Source organism: Solea solea, chromosome 14 (genome assembly GCF_958295425.1).
Source record: "Solea solea chromosome 14, fSolSol10.1, whole genome shotgun sequence".
NCBI classification, from domain to species: Eukaryota; Metazoa; Chordata; class Actinopteri; order Pleuronectiformes; family Soleidae; genus Solea; species Solea solea.
In genome coordinates, this window is record NC_081147.1 from 14,854,880 (window position 1) to 14,867,674 (window position 12,795).

Here is a 12,795-nt window from a genome sequence, read left to right on the forward strand (position 1 = left end):
TCTAAGACAGGAAGGAACTGAGAGTAGCATACTGCCATTTCGACTGCTAATGGCAATGTTATATCAAGCTTGTCCAGTCTGCAGCTAAAATGTCGTGTCGAGTGTTGTGTCAGAGCCCTGCACTGTTGCTTTTGTTTGACTTGCCTTACAAATTACTCTGAAATTGGAAAAAAAAAGGACAGAAGTACAGGATATAATATGTCCTGTACTTCTGTCCTTACGAATATGGGTAGCAAATAATGGATAGCTACCTTTTTTAGATTCACTTAATTTATACCTAAAATCGACCAATGTACTTTCACCAGCCGCTTCGTTTGGCAGTAAATGTACTAAATTAGGTGTCTGACAAGTCTTCTGCCACTGTAGGACATCTTTTTTTCTTAGTTATTGTTGCCTTTCTATTATCTAAAGCTGAATCTACTTGTCCTGTGTGAACTGCATGGACCACAGCTTATCCGTCCAACAACCATCACGGCCTGTGTTATTTACAAACAACATACAGTAAACACAGAGAGTGCAAACCTTCCCACAGAGCCAGTACACTACCATATCTTGCAGTGTTAAAAGATCAACAGCAAAGTAAAACAGCCTTAAATATCCTGCCAAATCCAGTCAAATGGTAAACCGTTCCTGAAACACATAACACTTTTTGTTGCAATGGTCTTTGGGATGATTTACTTGCATACATTAGATGGTCACATGCACGTGCAAATTCAACAATAATACATTTTGTGTCTGTAAACTATTTCCAGGAGTGCAATGAAGGAAAACAGTGTTAGTGAGTGTAAAGTCCAGTATATTAATGCTCTCACCTCAGCTCAGGTTATACAATTTATCAAATACTTTCATTGCAATCATGTCCAGTGAATCTAATCTTTAATCCCTGACTGATTTGTTAGGCCATTCAAGATTATATATATGACCTCATAGAGTGCAGTACCAATCAATTTGAGATATTTGCTTTATTTAATGATTACAATCAATCACTGTGCTCTTGTTTATACACGCTCAATTATTTTAATTTGAAATATACCAAGTCACACTCATTCTAGTCTATTTCTAAATAAATATTATGTGATGTATTCTTTCCCCTTTTCCTGTTGCCATTCTGCTTCTCTCCCATCACATATTTGTGGATTGTTTGGGCTGTTTTTCATCAGCCAGTCAGCAAGCCAAACCTATTATAAACAAAAGTGCAAAATATTGAATAAAATGTTTCAGGGACCTCAAGTACAAGGCAAACAAACAGCAACAGTGAAAAAAAACGAGGCAAAGCACTGAATACTTACACAAGGGTTGAGTGGCTTGTGCTTGCAGAGCTCAGTGAGTCCTCGCAGCAGAGTTGGGTTTACATATCTGTTCAGATATTCTTCTGTTGCTTCTCTTGAAGGAATGGACTCAATTACAGCTGCAGAGAGAAATGATGTTAGGTACAATTCACATGTGTGTGTAAAATCACACTTCTTAACGCCATGTGTGGTTTATTTCACTTACAGTTTGGGAACATGAATTTGATCTCCCTCTCTGCTGCATGAAATGACTCACTGCCATGGAGTGCATTTTTCAGGTCAGAAGTGCCGTATTTTGCTCTAAGGCTGCGAGTAGAAAAATAAAACAAATTTTCATAAATAATCCTGCTTGCGTTTTTCATGAGCACAAACATGTATCCTTGAGCGCAAGATAAAAACAGCAATCATACCACATCTTAAGTTGTATTGTACGACAGTAATGGTATAATTAAATATGTACAAATTTTGGCCCTGACTTTTAAGAGTCCTAATAGTCAATAAAATACAAATATGAGATTCATTATAAATGTACAATATTTAGATAATTAAGAGAATAAAAGTGGAATAACAACAATATTTTATTTCACGTGAGCATATGGCTCACACTGTTGCCTCGCAGCAAGAAGGTTGCCGGTTCACATCCTCTTTCTGTGAGAGTTTGCATGTTCTCCGTGTGTGTGTGGGTTTTCTCCAGGTACCCCAGTGTCCTCCCACAGTTCAAAAACATGCAGAGGTTAATTGGACATTCTACTGTAGATGTGAATGGGAGAGTGAATGGTTGTCTCTATATGTTTCCAAATGACATGACACGACATGTCATTTCAGCCGCAATCCTAAAAATGAGTGAGCGACTGAAGTTAATTTATTTCAAAAAAGGACAGTGCATATTAATGCACATTTCAAAGAATGTAAATATACAGGATTATAGCCAAAGGCTAATTTCCAATCCGTAGTCCCTGACAGGTTGATGGTCCCTATAAATGAAGTTAAGTTAAGTTAAATAAATAAAACAAATCAGAGTAAAACATTACAATAAAAAAATTAAATAAATTACAACAGAGGATAAATTACAGATTATCCCAGCTAATGACAGCAGGTTTGATTTTGCAGTAACCATTTTTTAAATTGAATGGAAAATGAGGTGAGAGTGGATAATTCATGTACTGTATTGCACTTGGTATAGAGTTCCAGGTGTTGGTTGCTCTCAAGGAAAAAGAAGCCTGGCCAAATGCACTTCTCCTAAAGGAAACAGTGCAGTTACCTCTGGTTGTGCTGTTTGAGTTATTTTTTATATATTCCTGTTAAGGAGGTGAAGCTAGACCATGTTGGATTTAAAAACTAATATGGAGTCAACGTATTTCACAGTGTTCTCCCAATCTAGCAGTTCAAGTTCCTTTTAAACTCAAACTTTAATAGCTTGTTTATATGTTGTCTCTAAGAACAACGTGTCCATCAGGCAGACTTCCCTCTCGCATGCTGTCTGTCCAAGGCATTGGTGCCATGACATCACAGTTGAACACAAGTATTGTGACACCACAATGTGGACAGACTCAGATTATTATGTCTATGAGGCATGTACAGAGTTTTTGGTTGGGAAATAATGGTTTTTAATAATCCACTTTTTAGTGATGGTCTGTTTCAGCTGTAGCAATCACACATTTACTGCATTAGCTGCAACTTAACAGATCACAAGCTTTGTTTGCTACCTTAAACGGTCAGTCAAAATATCTATAATTATAAAGCACTGCTTGTATAATAGAAACAGAAATATAGAACAACAACCTGAATCAATTTATTATAGGGTAACAAACTGACCATTCTGGATGAGTTTGTTTAGCCTTGACGCTGTTGACCGGCCCTATAAGTGACTTCCAGCGTGCAATAGCATTGTTGCAGGCCAGAGTCATGGCAATGATGGGTCCAGAGCTCATGAAGGCAGTCAAGTTGGGAAAGAAGAACTTTCCATACTGGTCTGCGTAGAAGTCGCTGCATTGCTCTGGACATAGCTGCAGCCTCCGCCTCTGTCAGGTGGAACATTGAACATTTCATTGAGGTGTGTGGATCAAGGTGAATCAAATTTAGTGGGTCAATTTAATACACAGTACAAGATGGTCAGTGTCTAGAGAAAGTTCTCCACACTAGAACTGATGTAGGTTACCAGCCTTAGCAGGTGACAGGGATTGCCAAATGTCAATGCTGACCAGTAGATGTTAGGTACACGCCAGGAAAGACTATATATGAAAACTATAGTAACACAGCCAGGTTTTTCGATTAACAGCAATTTGTCAGTTGAGTTTTACGGAAGTGTATTGCTGCCACATCAGCAAAATAGAAACAGATCAGTATCACTTCATAATGTGGTAAGTTTATTGTTAAAACAGTATACACATTGTAATAAACGAGTCAACTATTATATTTACTGATTTATTTGCTCATTTAACTCTTAAGTATTTAATTTGTGATCAGTATAATTTAGTAGCTAACTGGATCACATGAGGACATGTTCTGGACACTGTCAAATGTGGTAAACGCATAATTCCAACAACTAAACCTCCCGGATGAGAAAATCCATGTTTCTGGAGAATGCTGAGCTATAACACTTATTCTTATCATAACATGAAGGACAACATGTTTCCTTTTCAATAGTTTAGCATGACCATTATGGTGGCATTGTCAGCGCCCTCTGGTGGACAAACCTTATAAAGGTTAAATACCAAAAATGAAGGAGCGTCGTAAACACAAACAAGTCAAAGAACAGAACTATTAATCACTGGTGCCGATGTTTGTCTCCTTCAGCAACCTTTAAGGAGACAAACATCAAACGTACCTGCAGAACATTGAACCCGGATTTCAGGATAACGTCTTCAATCTCGTCACTTTGGTGGATGGCGTCTGGTTTAATGATGGCCAGTGTTCTCTCCACGTAAATGCGAGGATACGAATATCGGTCCATAGTTTCCTTCAGATTAGCTACATAGGACTGTAACCTTGCGTTGAATTTAATAAAGTATATTACGGTAAAGTTAATTAAAAATTGTTGTAAACTACCCAAGCGCGGTTTTGGTGTCTACATTGAAGTTACTAGGCTACAAGCATTCGTCTACGGGAAGCCAAACAGGACAATCTATTAACTGTGCAATGCAATCACCTAAAATCATACATATATATCGAATTTTAAAATACTTACTCGCCTGATTTCGTAATATATTATTGTCTTTAGTATGTTTTAATAGTAATTTACATTTTTATTTTTCATCTCTACACTTTCATATCATCATTCTTATGATCAGTGTTGAGAATGTACTTCATTAATTGTTCACACAAAGAAGGCAATTACACAAACACACATAATCTGTACATCTGTATATAAGTCATACCCACAAACACATCGCTTACTTTTAATGGGATCACAGAAAAGCCAAATCATAAAAACAATATCAGGCAATAAAAAAACGAGCTCTCAGTACTGTGTATTGGCCCATTAAGCATCAATAATAGCTTCCACTCTGTTGTAATAGTTGTGAGTGAGGACTTTAATTGTCTCAGGTGGTAAAACTTCCCGTCTATCTTGGCAAAAAGCCTCCAAGTCCCATAAATAATAATTTATGGGACTTGGATTGTTTTGCACAAGCTGCACATTTGAGATCTTCACAAATGGGCCCAGTTTCATCGAGGTCAGGAGACTGTGACCATTACAGCTGTGAACACTGAAGATTTGCCTTGTACTTTGGATAACTGTCATATTAGAAAGTTTCAGTACATCCCATCCACAGCATCATGACTGATGTGCCCTTCAGTATCTTCTGATTAAAAGCTGAAGACATCACGCCATTCATTTTGTCATTTCACACCTCGTGCTGTTCGTCAGATCCACCACCATGCTTTGAAGTTAGAATAGTGTTCTTCTTTTTGAAATAAGCCTTGTCCAATGCTCTCTAAACATTGCTTTCAATAAGTTCACTTTTAGTCTCATCACTGCAAATGACAGTGACTCAATTCCTTTAGTGTGTTTTTGGTTTAGTGACAATTTCTTTAGCCACATTTTGTTCAAGTCCCTCTTAAGAATCTACATGCAGCCATTTTAATTTTGTTAAGGGCTGTGTTGCTTTTTCTTGACAACCAATTTTTCAAGGAGTTATGTTCAGTAGCAGGTGAGTAGTGAGAGCTTGAAAATAAAACAATAATCATAAAAGTACAACATACGTATCTCACTGAATTTGATATAGTGCTGTTTAAATATGTAACAGTGATATTTCTGACTATGTCTTACTATAAAAATATTGCTCCTAAATAATATGTAGTATTATTTTGTAACACTGTGCTGGCAGCTGTGCCTGGACCACATGTGCAGTTTGAGGGTTTTTATGCTTTAGTCGTTGACTAATACACTCCAAAAATTGCAAGAATTTACATTTTGCACTGATGGATCTTAAGGTTCAAAGTAGTGCTTCAAAGTGCAAAAAGAAGAAATGGGAGTGGGACAAAATAAAGAAAAATTAAGGTTGTGCAGAGGCGTCAAACTGCAGCTGGGTATGTGGAGATGTTGCAGGGGCATCCCTCATGACTGAAGGCCATTGTCTCTGTGGTAATGACTGGGTTTTGACAGCACTGCAGTTCACAATGCCCGCCTGACAAAGGACTTCTTCCATAGAAATAACATCCCTCTCAAATTCTTTTGGGTCTACCACTTGACTTATGTTCCATAACCCTCAGGATCTTTTAAGAAGTTTAAAATGACTGTCTTACTGTGTCCAACTGCAGCAGCAATGGCGGAGGCCTTGCCGATGCAGCTCAACAATCCGACCGTGTTCAGAGAAAGCTTTTTTGCCTTTGCCATCAGGTCATGACAGTGGACACCTGACAGAAAATGGCACTGAATCCAAATTTTTGCAAAGATTTAGGCTTTTAAAGGCTGTGGTCTTAAGCTTTTGATCAGCTGATGAACAGCCCAATTCAGTTCAATGGTTGTTTGCAATAACTTGCTTAATCATATTTTTGTCTCACTCCCATTTCTTCTTTTTTGCATTTTGAAGCACTACTTATAACCTTAAGATCCAACAGTGCAAAATGCAAATTCTAGCAAGTCTTCAACTGGTATTAGAATTTTGATCAGGAGTGTATTTTAGCCATAGCGCAGTATTTAATTTAATGAATACATTGATCATTTACACAGGGAAAAAAAACAAATAACGTTTGCAGGTGTGCAATTACGTGATAATGGCCAAGTTTCATTCCCATTACCCCACTAATCGCAAAAAAAACTTTTTGCCTTGCCTTTCTGTAGCAAGTGCTCCTTTCAAAATTTGACCAATACTTTATGAATTCTGCCAGCAGCATGAAAACCCAAGCACAGCTGTAGATGCATGGAAACATTGCTTTCTTCAGGTTTGGAACAGATCTCGGAATCATTTACAAAAAAAAAGAAAAGAAAGAAAAGACATCATATAAACAATATCACTGTTATTGTACAGTGGATCAACAAAAGAGCAGCACTTTATTTTCAAACTGTCTTTTATTCAAATCTTCAACTTCAACTTCTTATCGAGTTCCAATGGTGACCTGCCACACTCTGATCAGGTTGTCAGTGTATCCAGCAAACAGGGTCTGGAAAGAAAGAAAGCCAACAATTACAGACTACTCAAAGGATGTGTTAAAGTCCTGTAATTTCCAGAATTTCTAGTTCCCCTCATATTTGCAGGTGTGTCACCAGTGGTCATCAGAGATTAATGTGAATTGATATAATCACCAGGGTAAAAGCACTAAGGCAAGTAGTGGAGTCAGACATGTAATTAATGGTGCTACAGACCTGTCCATCAGCAGACCATGCCAGTGAAGTACACTGTGGGGGTTCAGCCTTGCTGTTTGTGCTGATAACTTCCTGTCTCAGCTCATCCACAATGATCTTGCCCTCCAGATCCTACAATAAAAAAAAGAAAAGAATCAGATGGGTCAATTGGGGTAACTGCTGATATTAATACTAAAATTGAGTGTACAACACATACATTGGGTCCTTTAGAGCTCAGAAACAGCCTCTTTATCATCAAAGAATACAGTTGGCATTTGAGATTCATCACCGCCCTTTAAACAATGACTTGCATGCCTCATAAAGTAGTCACAAGGAATGAAGGATTGAGTCTTTTACCCAAATCTTGATGCTGGGGCCAGTGGCAGCACACAGCCAGTAGCGGTTGGGGCTGAAGCAGAGAGCATTGATAACATCACCACTGTCCAAGGTGTAAAGGTGCTTGCCCTCATTCAGGTCCCACAGCATGGCCTGACCGTCCTGGACAGAAAGAGAAAGGGTACACTTCAATATCAAAATGATATAAACATTTTTGATTAGGACCAAGTGTATTTAAGTTACATATCTTAAGCACCAACCTGACCATTAAAAAAAATAAACAAAAAAAAAAAAGACAAAAGATGCAACTTGGACACCTTTGTCTGTATTAAATAGATGCTTGTAACATCTCCATCATGTGCAAAAACCATAGACCATCAATAAAAGTGGATGTAGTCTTCCCGTTCTCTCAAGGATACCCATGCAATGTAAAAACATTACAGAGCCACTGGCTGCAAAAATAATTTGAATTTGAATGAAAGTCTAAAAAATTTGCCTACTTCATACTTGATATAGTACATGAGTAAATATTGTCCTGAAGAGTCGAGCAGTTCCCATGTGGTAAAAATTGTAAGCCAGAATAAATGTGGAACAAACTGCCTGTGAGAGTGCAATAACTACATACCTTTCCACCAGATGCACACAGGGAGCCATCAGGAGAGACAGTCACGGTTTTCAGGAAGCCAGTATGACCAATATGATTGGTCTTCAGCTTGCAGTTGGCCAGGTTCCAAACCTAAGGACAAAGGAGAGGAATAGTCACACCAGTCAAATACAGTATGTACACCATATAACGCTATTCAGATTGTGCCCTCATAAGTATAAAAAAAGCAATCACTGAGGTCAGATAATACATGCCAGTATTTTCCCAAATCACAGGGCAAATGCTGCTTATGAATATGTCTCATTGAGGGTTTTTTTTATAGTCACAATCACAAAACAAGAACTTTAAAAAGGTGAAGTGTAACAAATCAAAGACATTACCTTGACCATCTTGTCCCAGCCACAGGAGACAATGATGGGGTTGTTGCTGTTGGGGGAGAAGCGCACGCAGGACACCCACTCAGAATGGCTCTCATCCTGCAAGTGGTACAATTGAAGATTTGACTCAACATTAAAACTGTATTGTATATTTTACGTTTCTGTATTTGCCATTATCGCATCTGGGATAAAGTAAAACTTAAGGAAATACTTATGTCTACAAAGTTAAGCAGTTATATTTGACCAGGAGAAATTGTCAAGTTTAAAATTCAAATTCCAAGTAATTCAACATATCAAGCAATAAAACCCAGTGAACTCTAATGTCATGACAGAAGCACTGGTTCTGAGACAGCATCACAAGTCAGCAGCTCACCTGGATGGTGTATTTGCAGACTCCAAGAGTGTTCCAGAGCTTGATGGTCTTGTCTCGAGAGGCAGACACAATCTGGCGGTTATCAGCGGAGAAGGCCACACTCAAAACATCCTTGGAGTGTCCAGTAAACTGCCGTGTGGTGGCACCACTGGGGAAACAAGCATTTTACATCAATTAAAGAATCACCACTTTCCCCCCACTCACCCAATGCCATGGCTCTTTACAGTCTTAATTGCCAGCTGACAAGATCTGAGTATACCATGTAAAATAGAGTGCCCAACAGTTCGTTTCACACTTCTAATAATCTGTAAAATTACATTACCAGATTATACCTGGGCTTCCATTCACACTTTAATCGATACATCATAGCATAGACCGTCACCACATCTTTAAGTCAGGTATTTCATTAGGTACTTTTTAACCGTTAACTTACCCATTTACAATTCATGTTGATCTCAGGGCAAAAGTAAACATAAGCATATCTACTGTCATTAACACTTAAAGCTGATCTAAAAAGCTGCAAAAACACATTAAGAGTCAAGACGACCCATCTTAGACTAGTTCCTGTGTTTATCAAAACAATCATTTCTTTTCACAACTGACAGTTCTTCATTCATGCTTCCATAAAACAATGACACAATTTGACCCACTCAATTTTTGTGGACCTAGTTTATTTATCAGCAGCTACTTTCGGTTAGCTACACTTCATTTTGAGAATAAAGGGACACCTGTAGTACTTGTGAGTGAAGACAGAAAAAAACCTAGATGAGGCATCTTTTATTTATTAGGTAAATGGAACTGCCAACATGAAGCTGAGTGTCTATAGGTGTTACCAGTATGGAGAAGAGCTGTGAACATTCAAGGAGCTTGCTAACAAAGTAATTTAAGCAATGGAAAAATCAGCATATATAATATATATCCACAAATGTAACAATGAGTGCTTAGGCTACAACAGGTGTGTGGAAAGGCACTTGCCTGCCTTACTTTTATCAGTGACCCCTCCCCCCAATGATGTTTGACACTACATCTCCACACATATCTCCTGTAGTGCAAGTCTCCCACAGCAGACTAGAACTGAGGACATGTTACCGTCAGCCACTTACGTGGTGAGATCCCACAGACGGAGGGACCCATCCCAGGCGCCAGACAGGGCAAACTGTCCATCCGAGGAGATGACAACGTCACTGACAAAGTGAGAGTGGCCTTTCAGGGAACGCTGAGGGATGCCATAGTTGGTCTCATCACGGGTCAGCTTCCACATGATGATGGTCTTGTCTGAAATAAGTAATTTTGAATAGGCCATAAGTTTCAACTGAGCGTGTTTCTAAGGAGGGCCATCAAATATTAACTGGGGATGAAACGAAACTATCAAATTTACAATATTGTGAGAACACAAGTGTCTGAGTGAGACTTCAGACGGTTTAATGCAGCAGTAACAAAGAATGACGTACGGAGAACACTGTCCCGTGTAAAGCCCTTCTCTGTGGTACATGTTATACAGCGGAGTAACACACTGATGCTGTTAGCTAGCCCGGCTAACCGGTGCCTTTCTCTCGGCCGTGAGCACTTTATATCAGCGGAATAACGCACAACATAAGAATGTATTCGTTGCGAATTATATGTTATATGACACACGCGACACTAGGAACGTTTGTCTTACGTTATCTCTGCACACCAGCTAGCGCTAGTGCTAGCCGAGCCATGTTGGCGGAGCCGGCGGGGAGGAAGCCTCACCTCGAGACGCCGACAGAATCATGTCGGGATACTGGGGCGTCGTGGCGATCTGGGTGACCCATCCACTATGGCCCTTCAGGGTCCCCCTCACTGTCATCTGCTCGGTCATTTTGGCGAGGTTCGGCGATGCCTTTCACGAAGATGGATTCGGATTATTCAGAGGTCCGAGAAAACCTAGGTCCTCATCGCATCTAGGCATAGAGGAAAAGGAAATTCAGACCCGGATGCACAAGCTATGAGGAGGTGAACGGGCCGCAGAGGATTCTGGGAAATGTGGACTTCATACTCTCACCGAGCCTACAGTTATTTATTTCCTCTTTATTCATACAAATCGCACACTTTATAAAGAGAATAAATAATTAGACGAAAAATAAACACATAAACAAGGAGAAAAGACAAAAATATCTACTTTCACAACTAGTTAATAACAGGTATAGCTTTGTAAACATCAGTCCTTTCAGTGATTCAAAATAAAGTCTCATTCCATTTTACAAAGTGTTGGATGTTGGGTTTTCTATCCATGTAAGTAGATATACGAAATAAAATATAATACAAATGTTCTTAATATAAGCAACATATAATATAATAATATAATAGCAATATTCCACATGAAACCAGTTAGCACAAATACATTCATAGAATAAGTGTAATAATTGCACAGTCCTGTATGCGCAACCTGTATAAGCTGTTTTTTCCCCCTGAGATTTTGTTATTTCCCATATTTCATGGATGTGTTCCAAGAAAATGATTGAGAAATACAGTAATTATACAATATAGTCATTATAGCATTGAATAACAAATCTAATGGTGGTCCAAGACTTTTGCATACTATAAGATGCATGGTAAATGTGGCACCAATTTAATGATCACAGACTTTAAAACAATTAGTTTATAAAGGTAATTATATAAAATTCGAACCCCGAAATTCATAATTGCTTTAAACAAGATGTTCAGCCAGATGTTAATCGTGTGACTGCTTTCTACCACGTAACTAGTTAAGTCTTGTTAAATAAAAAAGAGCTTGTTCATGCAAATAAAAATAGAGGACATATGCAAATGATTGGTGCAATGTTTAATAATCAAGAAATCAAGTGGATAACAAACAAAGGCCATTTGCCTTTCTGATTGAAATATTGGAGCTACACTGTATAATGTAACTTCTTTATTCTGTATCTACCCTGAGAACAGGCAGAATAAATACACATCAATCATCAAGAAGATACAAAACAATACAAAACCACATGTAAGTAGCACATCACAAATGTTTATTTGTTCCACAAGATGTTATCAAGATCACTGACTCAGTGAGTCCAGAGCTGAGTATGTTTTAAAGGACTCTTAAAGTCACTTTTTTACAAACTTAGAATCAGCCTTTTATCCAGGTATGTACCTTAGGCGAGGGTCTTGCTTTGTTTAGGCTGACATTAGCTGAAGCTTATGGTATTTTTCCACAATACAGTTCTAGCATGAGTCGGCTCGGCTTGACTCTACTAGGTTTGGTTCCATTACTATAATACCTCCTCCACGTGGGTGGGGTCATCATAGCACAGCTGCACGACACTGCCGTGACGTCATTTTATACGTGACACAAACACACAAACTAGTGACGAGCAAAGCAGTGGTTTTTGGTCTAAATGAATCATTAGAATCAGTTCATTAAAAAGATATGGCTGAGCGGGTTGTGATTTGGCTCACAATCGCCAGCTTCTTGTGAGGGACGTCGGGCTCATGACTCTTCCAGTTACAACACTCTCTGACCAATCAGTGGCCGGCAGTCTGATTTCACATTTTAGTATCGGTTAAGTTCATTTGGAACCTTGCCACAGCAGGTACTAAAAAAGCACCAGGTACTATCCCTAATGGAAAAGCAAAAAAGAAACTGAGTCGAGCCGAGTTGTGGTAGAACTGTATAGTGGAAAAGCGCAATTTCTATATGAAGATGAATAAAACAAAAAAGGAGAAAGAGTGGGAGATTGAATGAGAGGAGAGAGTTGTAACAGAGTGTTTACATTCCTTCTTTTATGCGAAGGCCACCACAATCCCCTTATGTGCTCGGGAAAAGGAGGAATCTTCCATTTGTTGCACTCTGCAGCTTCACTGTTAGACGTCACTAATTCTTACACATGGACCTTTAGAATGTGCTGGCAGAGGTACACACGCTCCAATCACCAGCTCCATTGATTTGTGGTTGTTTCAGAGACATTTGAATGCCCACATGCAGTACTGTGCAATGACATGGTATGTTTCAATCTCAAACAAAGAATTCTAGAGGAGCTTACAGACCTTACTGAGCCAGT

The 12,795-nt window shown here is 38.8% G+C and overlaps 2 protein-coding genes across 2 annotated transcripts; both read right to left on the bottom strand.

The window, feature by feature from the left end:
• Window positions 1-304: 304 nt before the first annotated feature.
• LOC131472136 (nucleoside diphosphate kinase homolog 5-like) lies at window positions 305-6,657 on the bottom strand. The gene is made up of 5 exons (XM_058649019.1): window positions 4,117-6,657; window positions 3,105-3,310; window positions 1,495-1,595; window positions 1,290-1,408; window positions 305-1,178 (listed from the first exon to the last, which is right to left on the bottom strand). The coding sequence occupies exons 1-5, from the start codon at window positions 4,240-4,242 to the stop codon at window positions 1,071-1,073; spliced, it is 660 nt and encodes a 219-aa protein (XP_058505002.1). The 5' UTR covers window positions 4,243-6,657; the 3' UTR covers window positions 305-1,070.
• Window positions 6,658-6,782: 125 nt separating this feature from the next.
• rack1 (receptor for activated C kinase 1) lies at window positions 6,783-10,712 on the bottom strand. Its single transcript, XM_058649018.1, has 8 exons — window positions 10,499-10,712; window positions 9,868-10,039; window positions 8,765-8,912; window positions 8,395-8,490; window positions 8,036-8,146; window positions 7,432-7,572; window positions 7,096-7,206; window positions 6,783-6,893 (listed from the first exon to the last, which is right to left on the bottom strand). Exons 1-8 carry the CDS (start codon window positions 10,605-10,607, stop codon window positions 6,828-6,830), a joined length of 954 nt encoding a protein of 317 aa, XP_058505001.1. The 5' UTR covers window positions 10,608-10,712; the 3' UTR covers window positions 6,783-6,827.
• Window positions 10,713-12,795: the final 2,083 nt, after the last annotated feature.

What these genes read in the sequence shown, in the direction of transcription:
- LOC131472136 (XM_058649019.1), bottom strand. Translation starts at nt 4,242, where the DNA reads ATGGACCGATATTCGTATCCTCGCATTTACGTGGAGAGAACACTGGCC. An exon ending in CCGGGTTCAATGTTCTGCAG is followed by an intron (nt 3,311 to 4,116) that starts GTACGTTTGATG and finishes TCCACCTGACAG; the next exon opens with AGGCGGAGGCTGCAGCTATG. An exon ending in CAAATTCATGTTCCCAAACT is followed by an intron (nt 1,409 to 1,494) that starts GTAAGTGAAATA and finishes TTCTCTCTGCAG; the next exon opens with CTGTAATTGAGTCCATTCCT.
- rack1 (XM_058649018.1), bottom strand. Translation starts at nt 10,607, where the DNA reads ATGACCGAGCAGATGACAGTGAGGGGGACCCTGAAGGGCCATAGTGGA. An exon ending in TGTGTGCATCTGGTGGAAAG is followed by an intron (nt 7,573 to 8,035) that starts GTATGTAGTTAT and finishes CTTTCTGTCCAG; the next exon opens with GACGGTCAGGCCATGCTGTG. An exon ending in GCCCCAGCATCAAGATTTGG is followed by an intron (nt 7,207 to 7,431) that starts GTAAAAGACTCA and finishes TTTTTATTGTAG; the next exon opens with GATCTGGAGGGCAAGATCAT.